This window comes from Triticum aestivum, chromosome 2B (genome assembly GCF_018294505.1).
Source record: "Triticum aestivum cultivar Chinese Spring chromosome 2B, IWGSC CS RefSeq v2.1, whole genome shotgun sequence".
Classification (NCBI taxonomy): Eukaryota; Viridiplantae; Streptophyta; class Magnoliopsida; order Poales; family Poaceae; genus Triticum; species Triticum aestivum.
Genome location: NC_057798.1, coordinates 639,064,479 through 639,087,241, shown reverse-complemented (window position 1 = coordinate 639,087,241; position 22,763 = coordinate 639,064,479). Strand labels below are relative to the sequence as shown.

The 22,763-nt window shown below is 45.5% G+C and overlaps 1 protein-coding gene across 1 annotated transcript; it reads left to right on the top strand.

Moving 5' to 3' along the window:
• Nucleotides 1-15,308: 15,308 nt before the first annotated feature.
• On the top strand, nucleotides 15,309-20,715 carry LOC123046434 (protein argonaute 2). The gene is made up of 3 exons (XM_044469802.1): nucleotides 15,309-15,989; nucleotides 16,906-18,061; nucleotides 18,945-20,715. Exons 1-3 carry the CDS (start codon nucleotides 15,470-15,472, stop codon nucleotides 20,407-20,409), a joined length of 3,141 nt encoding a protein of 1,046 aa, XP_044325737.1. The 5' UTR covers nucleotides 15,309-15,469; the 3' UTR covers nucleotides 20,410-20,715.
• Nucleotides 20,716-22,763: the final 2,048 nt, after the last annotated feature.

Genomic DNA, 22,763 nt, shown 5'->3' with positions numbered 1-22,763 from the left:
CTGGTTTTAGTTGCACTAGCCCAACACACTCATATTGCCATGTTTCATGCATGCATCATATTGTCGCACATTGTTTGGTGATGGTTGTGTATCGGTGTTCTTTGCGGCAGGTTCTGCCTCCGAGGAGTACCGTGATTACCCTAGCGAAGAACCGTATCCGTGCATCGATCCATCAGGCAAGCAACCAACCATTTGATCATATCGATACAATCCCATGTTCTCGCTCTTGCTCTCTTTTACTGCATTAAGACAACGCGTTTCAAACTGCTGTGTGCTACGGTAGTTGAACCCATTTCCTCTGCATGACCTGTCATTGTCACAGTAATTAGATGAAACCCACTAGCATGTGTAGGAATTGATTGAGCCATATGTATGTGTTGTTCCTACCTTGCTATGCCTGCTATGCTTAGAGTCGTGTCAGGTCTGGTTCATCTAGGTGATGGGCTAGAGTGAAATGATCATGTCGGTAATGAGAGTGATGTGGTGAACACGATTGGTAAAGGTATCGATGAGAGGCCATGTAGGAGTACATGGTGGGTTGTTTCATTGAAGCCGACCTTAAGCACTGAGATCTGTATGTGTGATTTAAGATACAGCTACTACCATGCATTGGGCCCTGAAATATGACCCCGCTCGACTTCTTATTCACCCTAGTCCTCTGTCCAGGAGTTGCAAGTAGTTTCTGGTGTTTGTAGCCTACTGGAGGCCGTGGACAGCGCTGACCGTAGGGGTGGGCTGTGATGCGGTAGGTACGTGGCCGGGAATACCGGGCACCCGCTAGGTGTCACGGAACCCTGTACACATCGTTCGGGGCCGTATGGGAAACCTCGGCCGGACTCCCTGCGGATGGAACCTGGATATGCGATAAACCTGGACTAGAGACTTAGGTGTTTAGGTAGGTCGTGGTCTACACCCACGTCAGCTTTCGCTTGAAGTCTGCCGAGCACATGTCGTGTGCAGACGCTAAGTGGTGGAAACATGTATGAAGAAGTACACCCCTGCAGGGTTAACATGATCTATTCGAATAGCCGCGTTCGCGGTAAAGGACTACTTGGTTGCCTATACAGTTCATAGACAAGTAAACTGGATACTACTAAAAGCCTCAAGATAAGCGCGAGTGCCGGGGATGGCCCTCCGTAGGAAGACGGTGGTGGATTCTCGGTAGTGTATTGAAGTGGTGAGTAGTGGACTCGTGTGCGCAAAACCATTTCAAGTTGGACTCTCGTAGGATAGTTTAGCCAAGAGTCAAAGCTGGTTTGCTGCAATAACTCCACCAACCCTTCTTGATAATGTGCATGTATGTAGGATCTGACGTAAGTCTTGCTGAGTACCTTTGTACTCATGTTGCTATAATTTACATTTTACAGAAGGCGCTGCAACCCCTTCTGGTGGGTTCTTCGTAGACATTGACATCGACGAGTAGACTAAGGCCCAGGTGGTAATCCTGAGCTTGTGAAGGTCCACGTAGTATAGCTAGGCTTTCCAAGCCTCTTTTATTTTACTAGTTGTCTGTACTCAGACAAGTTACTTCCGCTGCTGGTTTGTATGACTGTATGATTTGAATGTGGGTCGTGTGACCCGTACTTGTATGTATGTTATGTATGGCTCTCTGAGCCTTTTAACAAAGTACTTGTGTCGTAGGGTCATGTTGTGATGCCTTGTTGTATTTGCACATATCGAGCATATTGTGTGTATGATTGAAATGCTTGGTATGTGTGGGATCTGACTATCTAGTTGTTTATCTTTAGTAGCCTCTCTTACCGGGAAATGTCTCCTAGTGTTTCCATTGAGCCATGGTAGCTTGCTACTGCTCCGGAACACTTAGGCTGGCCGACATGTGTCCTTCTTCGTTCCTGTGTCTGTCCCTTCGGGGAAATGTCACGCATTGAGTACCGGAGCCCTGTTAGCCCGCTACAGCCCGGTTTACCGGAGTCCTGCTAGCCCAGTGCTACAGCCCGGACCCACTTGCTGATGACCGACACGTTCGATGCTGGGTCATGGATGCCTGTTCCTGTAAGTCTGTGCCACTTTGGGTTTACGACTAGTCATGTCAGCCCGGGCTCCTTATCATATGGATGCTAGCGACATCATCATATACGTGAGCCAAAAGGCGCAAACGGTCCCGGGCAAAGGTAAGGCGACACCCGTGGGAATACCGTGCGTGAGGCCGCAAAGTGATATGAGGTGTTACAGGCTAGATCGATGTGACATTGAGTCGGGGTCCTGACACCCAGGGGGACACCGTCGCCGCTGGAGACACGCTGCCGCCGCCGACACACTCCACCTACACCAGAACGAAGCCCGCAACCCATCTTTGTTCCCAAAACAGCGTCTTCAAGAAGGTTACGGCGCCCTGGGCGTCGCCGCTGCCCAACAATGATGAGGATTTCACCCGGGAGACAAAGGGAAGGGGGTAGGGGGGCAGGACCTGACCGGCGCCTCCAGGAAGGTGAGAGGCGCCCGCGGGCGTCGCCGCCGTCGCAGCCGACACGGCTGGCTAGGGGTTTCCCCGGTCCTGCAGCCCCGTCGCCCACTCCCCCCGCAGAAGACCGCAGTCCCATGACGAAACAGGGCGGATCTGAGGGGGGAGGCGCTCGTTGGGGAAGAAGGGGAATGGAGGCGGCCAGATCTGATGCGACAGGAGACGAATCCGTCGCCGCCCCGCGCCGCATCCACCGGGGCCCTCGCCGCCCGCACGGCCGAGATAACACTGACCCGCGCCCACGCCACCGGGAGACGAAGCCGGCAGCGCCACACCTGTCGGGGCTGACGCCCCGGATCCAAAGGCCCCCACCCCCCCCCCCCCCCCGCGGGTGGCGAGGCAGCGAGGGCCCCGCCGCCGCCTTCATCAGCAGCGGGCCGAGCTTGCCCGGCAGCAGCTGCCTCAGGCGGCGGCGAGGGAAGGGCGAGGAGGGGAGGGGGACGGCGGGGCTAGGGTTTTCGCCCCTCGGGTCGCCCAAGCAGGGCGACACGAGGGAGGGGGCCGGTTATTGTTACTTGGCATCAAGTTTCACTGTTGCTACACAATACTTACGTACTAGCTGTATCTTATTGAGCGAGACTGAACAAAAAAAGAGAGGATCAATAACTGAAAATTCAAACAGGTAGCCTCACTTGTCCGGGTTTCTAGAACGATGTGCCCTAGTTTCATCATTTTTTCTGCAAGTTTCATACCGGTTCACACGGTTCACAAACCCGGGCGCCCCCATCCCTTCTTTTTCAGATGCAAATTATCACATTGTTTGTACTTAAATTAGCATGTATGCAACGCATAAATTATCATGCTATTTACACAAAAGCTACCGGAGTATGTTTTCAACAAAAAAATTCCATGACTCAAGGTTAACGTAGTTTTTAGCCATAAATTATCAGGTCTACGGCGTGTGTATAAATTACCATGCTATTTACACAAAAGCCACCGGGGTATGTTTTCAACAAAAAAATTCCACGACTCAAGGTTAACGTAGTTTTTAGCCATAAATTATCAGGTCTATGGCGTGTGTATATATTACCATTCTATTTATAGAGAAATCACCGAAGGTGTGTTTTCAACAACTTTTTCCCCAGGTCAAAAGATACCATGGTATTTCCACGTAAGTTATGAGGACTATAGTGCGTAAAATATCGAGAGAGGCATTTTGGAGGCCGAGCTCCATGGAGGCCTTTAGTTTTGAAAAATTCAAATTCAAACTTTTATGGTTCAAAAAATTCTGAAAAAAATATGTGTGTATGTAAGGATGTAACCCACATGTGTGTAAAATTTCATGATGAAATACCTTGATTTGCAACCTGTAACAAAAAGATAAATTCATGGCCTGGGAGGATGAATAGTAGCATGTGTTAACCAGCCCTCGATTTGTCTTTTTTGCACAGCCCTCATTTCAATGTATTTTGAACTGAAAATTTACACACGTGTGTGTTATGCCTTCATGTATTTTTTTCCACAAAATTTTAAAATGTAAAGTTATGAATTTTGATGAAATTTCAAATTTGAATTTGGAGGCCTCACTGGAGGCCGAGCTCCAAAAGGGATTTCCGGTAAAATATCATGCTATTTACACAAAAGTTATTGGGGGTGGGGGAATGTTTACAATAAAAACATTCTTGCATCAAAAAATTATCACAGTATTTGTATGTAAATTATCAGGTATGTGCTGTGTAATTTACCCGTTGTTTACACAAAACAGGCTGGAGTATGTTCGAACAACTTTTTTCACCAAGTGAAATGTTACAAGGTCTGTGGTGCGTAAATTAACGTACACAGAAGTTATGGGGGAAGGAGGGGTGTTTCAATAAAAGAAATCCTTTGGTCAAAGTTACCACGGTGTTTGGACGTAAGTGATCAGGAATGTGGTGCATAAAAATTACCATGATGTTTGCACATAGGATACCGGGTGGATGTTTGAACAACCTTTTCGCAACCAAGTGAAAGTTACCACAATGTTTGATTAAATTTTTTTCGCGAGTCAAAATATATCATGGTATTTATACGTAAATTACCATATCCGTGGCGCGTAAAATATAATGCTATTTACACATAAATTACCGAGGTATATTTAAACAACCTTTTTCGTCTCAAAATTTAACATGGTGTTTGTACATGCATGAGACTTGTAAAATGAATGTGTTTATCATAATAAGATTCGTTGTTTCTGACCATCCTTCACCCGGGTAATTAGCATTGGTGCACACAAAAACTGTTAGTCTTCATTATTGAACAGTAGCTAGGAGCCTAGGATGGGATGAGTTGTCGACCGGGTCAATTTCAAAAGCATTGGTCTCTTCTGGGATGTTGCTTTTTTCGAAACACGAGGCAAAAGCTTTGCCCGTTTCATTAATTAAGAAGAAGGTTGCTCGGTTAATTACGGAAAACCGGACGAAAACCGATACAAACAGGGCCAAGCCCCACACGTCACATGGCCAAGCCAACTCGAAACGCCACACCACAAGGCCACACCACACTTCCAACGATGCCACAACCATCATTGGAGCACACTACCACCATACACACAGATGAACCCACCGTTGCCGGAGAAAAGAAGCCACGACTGCTATGAGAAGAGCAGACCTGGGACGCTCCCACAAGGTGAAGGTGTGTGCAATCCACCAAACGCGACGCTTGAGACGCCGCCGACAAAATCAAGAGCAACCTCGCCGCCCAAGCGACACGAGGTGAACGCAATCGATGTTGCCGAACTCTCGAGGCCGCCGCCTCGACCTCCGCTGCTCCGTTATGCCCTGCATATTCCACCAACATACCACCTTCCGGGACCGCCGTCCCGACATACCACCGCTCGCCCTCGAGCTGCAACGTCGCACAACTTAGTCACCCACAGCCCAAGCTGAACAGGGCAACCACCCACAGACCACGACCGCCACACCAACTCATCCGGGGTCGCTGCCCCGACGTAAAGTCAAACCGCCCCCTCTGGGACGCGTCAACCGAGCCGACAACCCCGCCACACTAGCGACACAGAATTGCCACCCAAGCCATGTTGAGATGTTGCCCCTCCTCGTGGAGCCGCTTCCACCCATGGTTCCCGAGGCCGCCACCTCGACGCACAAACATCAAACATCTGGGGCCGCCGCCCCGACATCCACCAACCTCAACGACATGAACGACACAAACATCTGCATCTGGCTCTCCAAGACGACGCCTCCAAGGAGAATGCGACGTAGCTGCCATCGTCGCCCGCTCCGAGAGATCAGAGCTAGGGATTTCTCCCGGAGAGCCCATCCGCCATGGGGTGGAAAGAGGCTCCACGACCACGCCTCCAACGAGGAAAATGGCACCGAGGTGCCACCGTTGCCGGCACCAACCGAGGTCGGGCAAGGCTTTTGCCTGGAGCTCATCCACAAACCCGAGAATGGCGAGGTTGCACGACCAGATCTAGGCACCGGAGCGCCAAGATGGCCCGAGCATGCAGCATGTCGCAAACGCCCTGATCGAAGCCCACCAATCTGCATCTCGCGTCACGTCCTCCGCGGCACCTCTCGCTATGTTGGCCGAAACACCACCACCGGCCATGGATCCGCGCAGTAACCGCCAGATCCACGCACCACGGCTCCCTATCGGCAAGAACCAGCAACATCGAGCCCGGGGCCGCCGCCCCGGCGTCCTCCACTCCATCCGTAGCAGCCATGGAGCCCTGCACCCACCGGACGGACAGGAGAAGCCAGATCCGGCCAAGTCCGACCAAATCCAGCCCTCCCCACCCGCCTCCTCCTCACAACCGCCGCCACAGCCCTACCAGAGATGCGCGAAGCCGCCGCGCCGGCAGCTGTCGACCCCCACTGCGCATCGTGCTGCCGGCAACTGGATCGAGCGCCGCCAGTCGAATCTCCCACCGAAAGAGAGCTGAGCAACGGAGAAGGCCCTGCCGCCGCCACCACCACACGGGCTTTGCCCGGAGGTGGCCACCGGCGACGGGAAGGGGGGAGGAGCAGGTGGAGGGAGCTGCTGGCAGCGGGGGACCGAGTAGCCGCCCGTGTCGCCTAAGCTAGACGACGCGGGGGCCTAATAAGAAGGGTTTGATGTGGCTGTGGGTGTGGGATGTTGCTTTTTCATTCACTAGTCATCCGGATATGACACAACCATGATGCAGATTAGTTGGTTAGAGTTCAAGTCCCACTGCCAGCGCATTGCTTTTTTGCCTTAAAAATTCTAAAGAGGAGTTACACATGTACCAAATTAGAGGTCTGGAACATAATAACAAAATAACTCCAGCCGCAAAAAAATTAGGAGGTCCATTAAGGCTGGTCATAATGAGAGTATCATAAGCGGCATCATGTATGCCAACTAGACTTTTTGAATGATGTGGCACACAATTAAATGAGAAAAGAGAGGATATGGTATCATATCATGAACCGTATCATATTAAATGTTGTACTACTTTATGTCATACATGACAATTAATAAGACAACATAATATAGTAACGTATGATACTATGCATTACGGAGGTGGTAGCATACAATGCATGATATCGTTATATAATACTCTCCATTACAACCAGCCTAATTGGCAAGAGATATTAGCGGGATCATAGGAAAGGGTATCGTGAGACGTGCGCGGCGAGCAGCGCTAAACCAGGATCGCACGGGCCTTCCGGGTTCTTTCGATCCCAATCGAACGTCAAATGATGCGTTCGATAGTTTTACACAAAAGATGTGGTGTGCCAGATAGATTTTCCGATATATTAATTATGCCATGGATGATATAACTATGCGCTTTTCTAGCAATTGCCCAACAATAATTTGTTTGCCCACCGATGTTATTTTGAGAAAGATGTCTTCGATGAACGCTATGGCCCCGGGTCCATTCACTTTTATATAAACAAAACTTATAAATTCCTTGTTGTTTTCTTTTACTTTTATTTATCATATCTATCACTACTGGATTTAATACTTGCAATGGGTAAGAACAAGGGGAGTGACACCCCCTTGCCTTGTTGGGGTGCAATCATTTTTGTGTGTATGTGTGTGTGTGTGCATGCACTGATAAATTTGTCTGAGTGATGTCTCCTATTGATTCAATAAACCTTGGTTCTTAACCGAGGGAAATACTATCTGCTACCATACTACAACATCCATCCTCTTTGGGGAATCCCAACAATATCACAACAAGTAGCTACTATACTACATCACCCTTCCTCTTGGGAATCCCAACACTAGCACAAGTAGTAGCGGTCCACTCATCATGGAGCCGCCCAAGAGGCTGTCACCGCAAGCCATGCGGTAACGGGCGGCCATGAGGCACTCTTTGCCCTCGACGAGCCCACGAAGGTGGGGTACTCCATCATCCTCTATAGGAGTAATTCTCTCTCTCTCTCTCTCTCTCTCTCTCTGCTACTTTTTGTCCTTCCCTACCAGGCCCTATAGAATACGCCACTACCGCCATCCACACCGTCTGCTTTCGTCCACGTGTCATCCACCTTCGAGTCTGCTGGAGCCGCCGTCTGCCCCAACCCTGTCGTCCGTCATCGCGTCAGCCGAAGCCGCCGCCCACGGTAACCTAACATACTTCCCATCCCATCCACAAATTAGGCTACAGGTAGTTTGTAGATTCAATTAGTTTGTGAGATTTAATTAGGTTGTAGGTACAGTTAGGGCAGTGGCGAAGCCAGAAATTTGCTCCTTGGAATTCATTTAAAAAAATTGCAATGCAACAGAATGTGGTAATTATCTTCATCTAACAATACAGTCAATTGTTCCATATTTCATGAAGCAATAGATTGAATTTCAGCATTGTAAGGTCTCGCATTGTTAGGTTCATTTGCGTTTGATTTGTGTAATTGCTAGGTTCATTTGCATTCTAAGATCACACATTGTTATGTTCATTTGCATTTGATTTGGTGTAATTGTTAGGTTCATTTGCATTCTAAGGCCACACATTATTAGGTTCATTTACATTTGATTTGGTGTAATCATTATGTTCACTTGCATTGTAAGATCTCACATTGTTAGGTTCATTTGCAATTATTGTTACACAGATTGTGTTGTAGTACATGCCTTCAAAATTTTACAAGGATTCATACTAATAAAGTGCCAATGTTTTTGGCAAAATGTTGATTGAATTTTGTTTCGTCAAATTTCTGGCACTTAATATGTCCAATATTAAGCAAAGGTCATGTTGATTTTTTCGTAGATTTTTAACTTTATATATGTGCATGTTTTAGAGAACTCTTTCGTTGGGCATGGCGGGGAAAGAGAGGTACCGTGGTGTTCTCTAGAGGCCTTGGGGCAAGTGGGAGTCCCAGATCCAAAACCCCGATGACGGTGTCCTAGACTAGAGGGTGCTAACCTAGTCACCCCGTGTCCCCAGGCTGGGCTAGTGGGCCCGCATTCTCATTAAAGGAAAGACTCTGGAAGCTGCACGCCTAGGTGAGATCAAGACCGAAGGCTTGACGTATACTCCAAGCAATCTCCCGCCGCCTCCATGCGATCCTCAGAAACCGACTATATATGTAACCCTAGATGCCCTACTTGGCGAGTATGTAAGCCAAGGGGTTTAGCCCGCAGAGGGACCCGAATCACAATTACATTCTTCTAACCCTAGAGGTAGAAAATAACTTACGATCTCAAGGTAGATCAACTCTATACTTGATACATCTCCATCAATATAAACAAGAGCAGAACATAGGGTTTTACCTCCATCAAGAGGGCTCAAACCTGGGTAAACACCGTCTCCCTTCTTCCTATTACCATCAATCCGAGATCCACAGCTCCGGACCCCCTACCCCGAGGTCTACCGGTTTTGACACCAACACTGGTGCTTTCATTGAGATTTCTGCTGTAAGGATCAACGAAAGATCGATGGGTTCGTCGATCAACGACTCCAACCTCCAAGGCACAGTCTCCGTGCTCGGAAACCCTATCATGGAATCACGCGCTCCGCTCCCCCTCGTGAGCGAGAGGTGATCCCCGATCCTTCGTCTGTCCCGGTCGAATGCCCCTTAGAAGGCGAAGGGCCGAAGTACTTCCTGGAAAGGGACTCTGATGACAACTGTCTAGGAAAAACCAGTGTGTGTGATCACCAGATGGCCCGGCGATTGGTAACATCAAGGCGTCAAGCCTACCACCCATAAAGACCGAAGTCATCCTCCCACTCAGCTCCTACATCGAATATCATCCTGATAATTTGGGACCTCCCGATGTCTAGGATCTCGCCTACGTGCAGCAACTACCTGACGAATCGATCAGGCAATACTGGGGCAGGTTTTCGTATGTCATAGACGACATCCCGAACTACCAGGACTCCAATGTGATAGCAGCTTTTCAGCATGGATGCAAATATCCAGGCATCTCGAACGCCCTCACCCGCCGTTGCATGCATACACTTCCGAAGTTATCTAATTTAGTGTCGAAATCCTGCAATGTCGAAGACGTCCGGCTGGCACGTAAGAAGACAGATTCGATTTGCGATAACAAATCAAAGCGCAACAAGCCCACACGTCGGCATGAGTCCATTGCATGCCCACATCAGTCGACAAGCCTAGGGAAAAAAGAAAACCACCGCCCGATTTGGGACAACCCTCGACAACTTTCTGGACAATCCATGCCCGGTACACTCTGTCCTATTAAATTCCTGCCCCACTCACAACCTTCACGACTGTTGGGTAATCAAACAAGTGGCGAAGGGAGGCCTAACCATCCATAATGGCACATCGCGCCATGCCGAGGACTCCTCGGGCGATGACGAGGTCCTAGTGATTTATGAGACCTTCACATCTAACAACTAGCGCAAGCGGGCTATGTGGGAAGTAAATTCCATAAGGCAGTTACCAGCTCGGGGTACGCGGATAGACATGCCAATTACCTTTGATCACAAAGATCAGTTGAGGTCTGCCAAGAAAAGATGCCCCACCAACCTGGAAATCGACCCAATTGTGGGTAGCTGCCGTCTTCGGAAAGTACTTATGGACGAAGGCAACAACCTTAACTTGATATACACAGATACTATAGAAACAAAAAATGCAAATCAATAGATCGCGCATCGAACCGAGTCAAACCACCTTTAAAGGTATAATACCGGGACGAGAGGCGCGTTGTAGTGGGAAAATCACCTTGGATGTGGTCTTTGGAACACCGGATAACTACCGATCTGAAGAGGTAACGTTCCACATCACCCTTTCAAGAGCGGATATCACGCCCTGCTCGGGCGGGACGCCTTCTCCAAATTCCAAGCGGTCCCACACTATGGCTATATGAAGCTTAAAATGTCGGACCCCAATGGGATAATCACCATCTCTAGTGACCCTGACAGAGCACTCAAAGTCGAGAGAAAAATGGCGCCACTCACCCTGGAATCTTTATCTGAAGCCCTCGCCGTCGAGGAACTTACATCATTACGAGCCGAGGTCGATCGGGACAATGTCATCCTTGACAAACAGCCGAAGTCAACCTCGTTCAAATTGGCTGATGATATAGTAAAATTTCAAGTACACCCCACCGACCCAAATAAAATGGTGTCAATCGGGGCAAACCTCGTACAGAGATTGATGAAGCCCTGCGTAATCTCCTTCAGAAAAATTGGGACATATTCGCCTGGCATCCTTTCGATATGCCTGGAATAACTCGCAGGCTCACCAAACATAGCTTGAACATCTTAAAAGGCTATAAACCCGTCAAGGAAGCACTTCGGCACTTCTCTGAACCCAAGCGTCAAGTAATGGGTGAGGAATTGGCCAAACTTGTTGAGTTCAATTGTGTTAAATCTTGTATGAAAACCAATGCTTTTCATAAGTTTAGTACTAAATACGGACTTAACTCTGAGATAGTAGCTTCCTTTTGTGAATAATTTGCTTCTCATGTTGATCTCCCTAAGGAGAAATGGTTTAAATTTCATCCACCCATAGAAGAAAATTATGAGGAACCTGTTAAAGCTAAAGATGAAACAATTATTTACAATGTTAATCCAGTTGTGCCTATTGCTTATATTGAGGAACCTCCTTCCCCTGTTTGGATTAAGTAACATGCTAAAGCTACAATTGTGGTTCATAGGAGTAATATTAAGACACCTAAACCATCTAAACATATTAAGATGGTACCTAATATTGCAATGGTCAAAGATCTCCTGGTAGATAACATTGAGGGGCATGTTATTTATTTCTGTTATGAGGCTGCTAGAATTGTTAAACCTGTTAGAAACAAGCAAGGTATGTTAGACAAGAATAAGCCTGTAGTTGGCATGCCTGTTGTTTCTGTTAAGATTGGAGAGCTTTGTTATCATGGTTTATGTGATACGGGTGCTAGTGTGAGTGTTATCCTGTTTTCTCTTTATAAGAAGTTATGAATGATATTGCAACTATTTAGATAGAAGATATGATGTTACTATTAAGCTTGCAAACAGAGACACTATTTCATCACTTGGGACTATTAGAAATGTTGAAGTCTTGTGTGGTAAGGTTAAATACCCTGCTGATTTCTTGGTAATTGGATCACAACAGGATAATTTTTCTCCCATTATATTCAGTAGACCTTTCTTGAATACCATTAATACTTAAATCAATTGTGTTAAAGAAAATGTTAGAGTTAATTAGTTTCGTGATGTATCTCATGAGTTTAATTTCACCAAGTTTAGTAAGCAGCCACATGAGAAAGATTTATCTAGTAAAGATGAAATTATTTGTCTTGCTTCTATCATTGTACCTTCTACTAATCCATTAGAACAATATCTGTTAGACCATGAAAATGATATGCGTATGAGTGAAAGAAGTGAAATAAATGGAATATTCTTTAGACAAGCACCTATCATCAAACATAATTTGCATGCTAAAACTTTGGGAAATCCTTTCCCACCTAAGAGTGATCCTGTGTTTGAATTAAAGAAACTCCCGATACATTGAAATATGCTTCTCTTGATGAAAAGAAAATATATCGTGTTATTATATTGTTTAGCGTTCATAGTATAGTCTTTTTTATTTAAAATAGGCCATCATACCATCTAACAATTGTGTCATTGCAACAGAGACTCCCCAGCCGTGTTCCGAATTATTATCTATCCTGACACTGACTCGTGCTCGATATACTCGACGCCAGAAAAAGATGGATGTCTCGTCGTACTGGATGAGTGGAAGGATTTACTTTGCTTCTACAAAATGGCAATTGGAGACATACTGCTCTTCATGTTCCACCATGGAGGTGATGAGGTTATCCTCTTTGTCACACCCATGCCTAGGCAATCTGTTTAATATGAAAGATCTAATGAAGAGTAGTTCTATGTTGTTGCTGTACTTCGTGTTCTTGCTCGGACACTCCTACTCGTGATGTGTGATACTTTTAGGAATGATCTTGTTGATGTACCAAATGTTTGTTATGTGTCTGAACTTTTAATTCTATATTATTCATTGTGATCATATTTTCTTGTTCATGCTTTATTTCAGAATTAATATATCATTCTGTAGTTCAGTAAAATGGTAACATGTATGATTTTTTAATGGATTCCATTACTAGCATCTCAACTCATATCCAAAAACCCAGAACTTTGTTTTCAAGCCCACCACACCAGTTTTTATCATTTACCCAACCCACCGAGCATTTTCGGTGATGCTATAAATCATCACAGAATATGGACATACGTAGTGACGGCCGAATTCATCGCCTAAACACAAGGTGAGAACATCAACAATGCACCCAAGGGGGCTGATTTGGGAGGAAAATAGCTTGTGACAGAAAACTGTCATGGAAAAAGTTCTTAACTGTTTGTTGTTCTTCACCAGGGTGGCACATATATTTTAGTGAATGTCTGCGGGGCATCAACTCTCACTAATGTTTTGCTATATATTCTTGATGGAATTATACTTTTTCTTAAAGTTTGTACTCTACTATTGTTTTCTTACCAGGAACTAATTGGATTTTTCTTTACAACTAGCACTTTTTATACAACTCTGACCTCTCTTTTTGTTTAGCATGGATTATCATCCTTCTCCTATGATGTTACACATTATACTATTTGAGCATTGTTGGCTTTGGTTACATTGGTCCAGTTTTCATGGCCGGCGTCAAAGCCAGGTAACAAAGGACTCTCAACCTCAATTGAATACAAACTCTGATGGCATAGTAGATACAAATTGCATTATCTTTTAGATCTACCGGTTTGGGTCACCAGTTGAGTTCAACTATTTGTCATGCCTCTCATCCTTGATAATTTTAACGAGCTGAACTAACATCATCTTTATTTATCACAAGGATGTATGAGTACCATGTCTTTCTTGCATTATCCAGATGTAAAATTGATGATGAATGAATGAAGCTGCTTCACTTGAACATATTAAACACGAGCATAGTTCTGGTTACATCTTTTCTGGTGTTGGTCAACTGTCTTTTGTTTGCCACCCATCATTGCATCGTTTTCATTTATACATAATCTATCTTTGCGGATGTTCGTTACACACAGACATGGTTTCTTCTTGGTTGGCTTGGGCTCATGCTGTCGCAACTAGGACAACATGCTCAATATCGCTATCGTCGCCGCTGTCAAGTCCAGGTTATGTCTACTGACCGCCGTTGCCTCCATGACCCCCCTGAGAATAAAGGTTGTGTTTTCCAGTACTATCTACCCTCTCTTGATGTGACAAATGTGACGCAGGTACTGATTTGACTAATTTAAGTTCAATGGAATTTATGCAGGTGCACGTATTCATTGGTTCATGTTTGATCTTAACAAGAAGCGGGATGTTCCCATGTTCACGTGAGTTCAGATGGAGACTGCTACACAATGACTTCGGGTTAGTTTTGTGATGATGTCTTAGTTGTAGCTTGAAAATTTTCTTCCCTTGCTGAAGAAGCGGATATGGTAGCTTATATTGGAGCTTTAAATAGTTGGTTCCATGTATAGTGTAAATGACCATACATACATCCCTATATTCTGATTTGGTTTGTTGTCCAAACATTGAATGATTTCAGCAGGAGGATCGGTCTTACTTACCTATGTACAATTATAGCCATGTATCATTCTTGAGTATTATTGTCGAATCACAATCATTTATTCATTGTTTCGTTGATCCTTTTAAGAGACAATTTGCCAACTAAAACACCAACTTTAGGCAATATTTTCTGCAGCAACGCACGGGGAATCATCTAGTTCTTAGAGAGATGACTTCACTTGTCTTATCTTTACGGGGTCTTAAGCTTCAGTTTGTGCGGAGTGCCAATATAGCAGCACATGTGTTGGTTAGATAGGCTCTTCATCTTACTCCTTGCTTCATCATTTATCATGTAAACCATAGTTTTATGATTCAGCATGTTCAGTCACATATGAACTCGCCTACTAATGAATAAACAGCCTCGAGGGCGTTTTCTCAATCTCGAAAAAGGAAATTATATTTAGTAGCGTACTTTTTTTTTTGAGAATATAGCGTACGTAAAATGAAAAATGTTTAAACCGTTAAATTGCACAATCTACTTGTATATATTCTGTTTGTAAATTTTTTGGAGATGTAAAAATCACTTTTTAAAGATGTAAACTTTTACATCTTCTGTTTTACAGTACATCTTTAAATTTGGATTTTCTATTGAAGATGCTCTAGCCATTGAATATGTTGAGACGTGTTACCCGTGTTTGGGAGGAAAAAACACATCTTTACGGAGTATTTGCGAGCGTAGCCACTGAACTGCAAAAGCGAGATCTAACATCTAAGCGGAAAGAAAAAGAAAAAAGGCAGACGACCGAGACCGCGACCCCACGCGTCGCGCGGCAGCTTCGTGGCATGCTCCGGCTTGACTTGCATTGACTGATGTTTCCGGTTATACCCCTGAGCACACCGCCGGCTTTACCCCGCTCCAACTCCTTATCCCCGAAACCGCCAGGGGTAGAATCGGAACTGCCCGCCCCGTCCCTCGCGCTCACGAACCCCAACGGGGAACTGCCATTCCTCTGCTTCGGGCCGAAGCAACAGAGAAAAATTCGATCCAAACCTTCCTTAGCCATTTGATCTAGAGATTGTCTCGCCGTTAGGGTTTTTCGTGGGGATGGATTACGAGCAAGGCGGCGGCGGTGGCCGCGGCCGCGGGAGATCTCGCGGTGGCGGGCGTGGCGGGGCGCCCGGTGGCTACGGGCCTCAAGGAGGCGGAGGAGGCTACGGAGGAGGCGGTCAAGGCCGGGGCGCTCAGGGAAGCGGTGGAGGATACGGAGGAGGCGGAGGCTACGGGCCCCAAGGGGGCATGGAGGGCCGCGGAGGTGGCTACGCGCCTCGCGGCGGAGGTTACGCTCCTCGCGGGGGCGGCGAGGGCCGCGGGCGGGGCTATGGTCCGCAGGGAGGCGGCGAGGGCCGCGGAGGCGGGCCGGGAGGGCGTGGTCCTGGCGGTGGTGGGCGGGGGTACGGCCCCGGCGGTGGGCGCGGTGGGAACGCGTGGGCGCAGCCTGGGAGAGGGACCGCCGGAGGACCCGGGGAATACGTCCCGGTGAGGGCGCCGGCGCCGGCGCCGGCGCCAGCGTCTGCGGCGAGGAGGGTTGAGTCCGAGGAGGCGGGGCGCTCATCTGGATCCGTCGGTAAGCGATTCCCCTGTCCTGCTTAACTTAGCATACTCTGTTCCTAAGCAATAATTCAATACCTTGACGGTTCCTCGAGTAATCTAGGGATTTGTGACGCTGAATTGAGTCTACACGGTATGGTTCCACTTGTGTATGCGATTGATCAAGGCGTTCCTTGTCGCTCTGTGCCGATGGTATAGCAGGGAACTTCTCATGGTTGACTAGAATGATGGGAGTGCGATCTGAACTGTATTTTGTTTGGCCCTAGCAGATTTGTGCACTATTCTTAGTCGAGATGCTAGCTTAATTTTCGTACCATCGTAGCATTGTTTGATTATATCATAATATCCTCTTCCTCGAGTTAGCTTAGGTTTCATATAATTTTGTGTTCGGTATGGATTGAAACAAGTAATTATAGATGAATTCTATCTGTACGATAATCTCCACTAGATCTTGGCTCATACTCCTACCTGTTAGTGATTAACCTTATATCATGTTTGTATCTGGAGGAAGCATTTAATTTTAGGATGATTAGGTTGTAACTATGGTGTTATGCAAAACAAGTGAGAGGGATTTGTGGCAATGCCTTGTTTAGGCACACACATAAATTACTAATTTTGAATCATTTGCAATTTTTATGCCACTGTTTCCACATGAGAGTTATTTGTTTCAGAGGATACAGAGCACTTGTGAAAAAGGGAAAACTAGGATTTCAGGTAGCCTTATTTTGTTTGCCAGCTTGCAGTTTGAGAAGATTCAGACACTGTTTAATTTTACCCAAAGTTCTGAATGATTAGCATTTTTTCCTATGTTGACTTGGGAAAAAATCGTATTAGAACATAAGCTGGAAGGAAAAAAATATATTTTTGTTGAGTATTTGGCTCGTGCAAATTTACTTTGTTTCTAATTCTAACTGATCTTCCTTTTTCACTAGAACGCATCAGCTCCAAAGAAGTGGCAAAATTAGAACCATTAGCGCCCCCAGTTGCTGTGTCTCCCAATGGCATACGTGTGCCAATGCAAAGACCTGATGGTGGTGGAACATTATGTCAAGCCAGGGTCCAGCTTTTGGTAAACCACTTCATAGTCAAGTACCCAAAGCTGTCAACCTTTTTTCACTATGACATAGATATCAAGTTTGATCCAGCGTCTTCAAAGGTTTCTGGCAAGGAGCTCTCCAATGCAGATTTTCTTTCTGCAAAGGCCGAGCTTTTCAAGGATGACAGCTTTCGGCAGCTTTCATCGGCTGTTGCTTATGATGGAAAGAGAAACCTATTTACTGTTGCACAACTGCCAGAAGGTTTATTCCGTGTCAGAGTTCGTTCAAAGACCTACATTGTATCAGTAGAGTTCAAGAAGCAGCTTCCTCTAAGCCAACTCTCGGAGCTGCCTGTGGCTAGGGAGATCTTACAGGGTCTTGATGTCATTGTGCGTGAGGCTTCTAGCTGGAGCAAGATTATACTTGGTCATGGATTTTACTCACCACAAAGCAAAGCGGATATGGGGTCAGGTGTTGTATCAATGAAAGGAACCCAGCAGACCCTTAAACACACTCAACAGGGACTGGTCCTATGTGTCGACTATTCAGTTATGCCATTTCGCAGAGATGGACCTGTTCTGGATATTGTGCGGCAGTTTATAAAGCCCCTTCCCCTTGACTACAGGACAGCACTGAACAAGACTCATCGGGAAAAGTTGGTGTATGAGCTCAAAAGCCAACGTGTTACTGTGTCCCACCGGAAGACTAAGCAGAAGTACACTATTCAAGGCTTCACTGATTTGCCAGCCAGCCAGATCACCTTTTTGGATTCGGAATCAGGGCAGTCAAGGAAACTTGTTGACTATTTTGCTCAGCAGTATGGCAAGGTGATTGAGTATCAGATGCTTCCATGCCTGGATTTAAGCAAGAGCAAAGACAAACCAAATTATGTGCCCATTGAGCTTTGTAAGCTTGTTGAAGGACAGAGGTATCCAATGGCAAATTTGAACAAGGACACTGATAGAGCACTGAAAAGCAAGGCTTTAATCAAGGCAGCTGAGCGGAAGTGGGAGATTGAGACTGCGGTCAAAGCTGAAGATGGGCCTTGCAGGTAACTATTTGAGTTTGAATCAATTTATATTGTTTGCAAATGTATAACCATCTGTTAGTATTTTGGTCATAGGAAACTACTCCCTCCGTCCCATAATATAAGAGCGTTTTTGACACTAGTGTAGTGTCAAAAATGTATAACCATCTGTTAGTATTTTGGTCATAGGAAACTACTCCCTCCGTCCCATATTATAAGAGCGATTTTGACACTAGTGTAGTGTCAAAAACACTCTTATATTATGGGACGGAGGGAGTAGACATGTTGCAGTATTTAACTGGTACTCCCTCCTTCCCAAAATATAGGGCGTATTAGCTTTTTCATGCAATCCCATGATATTAGGCGCAGACTACTTCCTCTCTCTCTCTTGTACAGTTAAGAATCCCTATTTTTCTGGAAATAAAACAAATCACGTCTGATGGATCTCTCATGCTGTTAGCTCACGTAAAAAATTGTACGACGGCTCACGTAATAAACTAACGATAGACCTGCGTTAATCTTCGTGCTGAAACTAATACGCCTAATAATATGGGAAGGAGGGAGTACTATGATAAGTTAATGCTACATAAGTACCTCTACCATATTACTCCCTTCGTTCCATAATATTTGAACTAAAACCACGACAAGTATTATGGAACAGAGGGAGTACTTAATACGGATGCTATTACATTCTTGGTAGAGAAAGTAGACTGTAACCATGTAATCAGTATATATTTGCCAACTCATGTTCTCATTTGCTTGTTTGTATTGCTGATATTTAAGCCCTTCTCTGTTTTATTTCTTTTGCAAAGGCACAATACGAACTCGACAACAGATCTTTATCTTTTTTGTGGAAAAATGAAAAAAAAATGTTTGTATGAGGTACTAATCACCATTTTATTTCCAGGGGAGAAATAGCTCAACAGTTTGGGATTTCTTTGGATGTGAAGATGATGGAAGTCACTGGCAGGGTCCTTTCTCCTCCCATGCTGACACTCGGCTCCTCCAGAGGAGCCCCTGGCAGTTTAAGTATCACTCCATCTAATTGCCAGTGGAACCTCATGGGGAAGAAACTGGTAGAAGGCAAAGCACTTCAGTGCTGGGGCATTGTGGACTTCAGTGCACGGCCATCTCACAACAAGCAGCAAGCGCTTGATGGGAACATGTTTATTAACTATATCGTCAAGAAGTGCTGTGACCTTGGCATTCAGATGAACAAGACAGCATGTTTTGTGCATCTATCGGCAATGTCAGTGCTATCAGATCCACACCAACTGTACGAGGAGCTGAACAAAGCTAAGCAGGCTGCGGTGAAGAAGAACCAGAAGCTGCAGCTCCTCTTCTGCCCGATGTCTGAACAGCATCCTGGGTACAAGACACTGAAGCTGATCTGCGAGACGCAGCTGGGGATCCAAACCCAGTGTTTCTTGAGCCACCTCGCAAACAAAACCCAGGGTCAGGACCAGTACATGTCCAACCTTGCTCTCAAGATCAACAGCAAGCTCGGGGGCATCAACGTCCAGCTCCAGGACAAGCTCCCACTGGACAACGGTGTTCCTTACATGTTCATCGGCGCGGACGTGAACCACCCGTCACCCGGGAATGTGGAAAGCCCGTCGATAGCAGCTGTGGTTGCGTCCATGAATAGGGGCGCCACCAAGTACGTGCCTAGAATCCGCGCCCAGCCGCACCGCTGTGAGGTGATCAAGAACCTCGGCGAGATTGTCCAAGAGCTCATCGGTGTCTTTGAGAAGAAGGCCGGCGTAAAGCCTCAGAGAATCATTTACTTCCGTGATGGCGTGAGTGATGGACAGTTCGAGATGGTCCTTAACGAGGAGCTTGCAGACATGGAGAAGGTGATCAAGGTGAAGGGCTACTCGCCGACGATCACCGTGATTGTGGCCAAGAAGCGGCACCACACGCGGCTGTTCCCCAAGGAGCACAACGAGCCGCTGCAGACGAAGAATGGCAATGTGCTCCCTGGCACGGTGGTGGACACCAGAATTGTCGACCCTGTGACGTACGACTTCTACCTGTGCAGCCACAACGGGCTGATAGGGACCAGCCGGCCGACGCACTACTACAACCTGATGGACGAACACGGCTACGGGTCGGACGACCTGCAGAGGCTGGTGTACAACCTCTGCTTCGTGTTCGCGCGCTGCACCAAGCCCGTATCTCTGGCGACGCCCGTCTACTACGCTGACCTGGCGGCATACCGTGGCAGGCTCTACTATGAGGGCATGCTGGCGTCCCAGCCCCAGGTGCGCAGCTCGTCGTCCTCGGCCTCCTCCGCAGCGGCGGGTGCTTCTGACTTCAGCAACTTCCCGATGCTGCACGTGGATCTTCAGGACAACATGTTCTTCATCTGACGCTGGCGTTTCACCCGGTGTTGCTTAGGGTCTTGGTCGGGTAGAACATATATACAAACTATTTCGTATTGTCTGAACTTGGTCCGGTAGAACATATACCCCGAACTGCTTGGTATGGTCTGAACTTTGAACTTGAAATGTGTTGCTAGTTGTGTCATTGTCCGTGTGCTTCAGGTCTGTGTTTTTAACTATAGCTTGTGTTGGTTGCCTGACCTTGGCTTGACTGTATCTTTGGAGATTCTGATGATGAAATTCCATGAAGTTGTAACAACTTTCGATTCATTTCATCAATCTCATAAATCTGAACGGTGGGAATTTGCTTGTCACTTGATATGGATGGTGTAATTATTTGCTCCATCAGGGACAAGTAGCTTCAGACAAAGAATGCTTTTAAAACTGTTCTTGTCATGAACAGATTGCAGCAGTTAGCGCCGAACAAGTCTCTTCTCTATCACAGATTCACAAGAGCATACACAGAAAGTAGAGGCCGGCACAACAAATTCAAACACAGAGAGCACTGATTCTCTTCTCCTCAATTCAGCAATAACAAGTCATGTCTATATAAATAATTGTGCGCAAAAAGTGTCTGTAAATAAGCTTTAAATAAACATCTCAAAAGAAAAAGAAAACTCTAAAATAGAGTTCCAATCGGCTAGGGAGACAATACATTTGGTACGGAGCCCATCCTTTGTTGGCGAGGAAGGAAGCTCCAGAGGCAAGCGTGTCCTGATCCTGGAAGCAGCCTCCCTCATTGGTGCAGAAGCAAACGATTACCAGTGCCTGCACACGACCATCACTGGTTTAAAGTGCCATCCGGGATTCAGAGCATAGGTCAACCCAAAATTCCAAGGACCAAAGGCCATGCGGGCTGGCCCAGGATTTCAAGAGTGTGTATTCAAAATTTCAAAGGCAGTTTTTTTGGAAGTCTAAATCCTTGTTTTGGCATATATGACGGATTCTAGTACCAGTTCACACAAATTGGGTAATACCTATGGATATCGCAGAATATAATATATTCGTAGAATTGATCATAATTTCAAATTTCCATCTTATAGAAAATACTAATTGTTCAAAGATCAAAGTGGCAACATCTAAGATATATAGAGATGGAAAGTAAATAATGATGAAAAAGCTGATGAATTACAGGATGACAATCCTATCCTTGATGCATTAAAAATTAGTTTAGTTTAACTAAGAATCTGCATGTTTAACACTGGAGGAATGTTAGTTTGCTAGTTTGTTAGAGGGTATTCTCTTCAATGAACTATTTAGAAACAAGCTGAGAAGCATGAGATACAGAGAGAAATCAATAATCAAAATCTAATTAGCAAGGTGAATACATCTAATTTCAATGAACAGATCATATGTACTGCTATGTGAGCCTAGGGATTTAAAATTGAAGATCGATGTGTGCAAAGATCAGTACATTTTGGGAACAGGGAAGGTAACTGAACCAGGGTACCATCGGGCCATCGTTCTGCTCATGACACAATATTTCACGCATTTCTTTTATCAGTTCTTCAGTTCGTTTTGTTTTTTATCCTATTCCGTTCTTTCTTTTTTTGTTTTTTAATGCGTGTTTATTTTTCAAATTTCGTGAACCTTTTCTCTAAATTTATGAAGATATAAAAAATTCGATGAACTTTTTTTCAAATTTGATGAACTTTTTCTAAATTCCATGAACTTTTATTTTCCAAAATCAATGAACTTTTTACAAATTTGATGAACTTTTTTGAAATTCGGTGAACTTTTTTCGAAATCTATGAACTCTTTTAGATTTTGATGTTTTTTTTTCAAATTTGATGAATGTTTTTCAAATTCAATGAACTTTTTTTCGTAATTGGTGAACTTTTTTCCAAAATTGATGAACTTTATTTAAATTTTGTGAACTTTTCCCAATTTTTTGAAGTTTTTTTAATTCTTGAACGAAACGACTGAGCCAAGAAAATAATCGCGATGAGCTATCTGACTTCGACCTAGCGATCTGCTTGGTTTTGCGCTTAATGGGCCGGCCCAGCTTGCAGTGCCTGTGAGCGGCAGCGGGCGAACTGGCGCCTGCAGCGCCAATTAGGAGTTTATTGCATCAGTTTGCTAGCACGTTTATTGGTTAGCTAGCACGTTTATTGCATCAGTTTCATTTTTTCTTGTACATACACATGATAGACAGTATATATATACATACATATATATATATATATATATATATATATATATATATATATATATATATCTAGTTTTTTGGCAAAAATAAAGGGTATTCAACTGAATACCCTTGAATTGAGGTGGGCCCAATTGGGCCTATGGGCCATGGGGTGGGTAGTGAGGGAGAATTGCAAGCTGGGCTAGCCTCTATT

What these genes read in the sequence shown, in the direction of transcription:
- LOC123046434 (XM_044469802.1), top strand. Translation starts at nt 15,470, where the DNA reads ATGGATTACGAGCAAGGCGGCGGCGGTGGCCGCGGCCGCGGGAGATCT. An exon ending in GCGCTCATCTGGATCCGTCG is followed by an intron (nt 15,990 to 16,905) that starts GTAAGCGATTCC and finishes CTTTTTCACTAG; the next exon opens with AACGCATCAGCTCCAAAGAA. An exon ending in GCTGAAGATGGGCCTTGCAG is followed by an intron (nt 18,062 to 18,944) that starts GTAACTATTTGA and finishes TTTTATTTCCAG; the next exon opens with GGGAGAAATAGCTCAACAGT.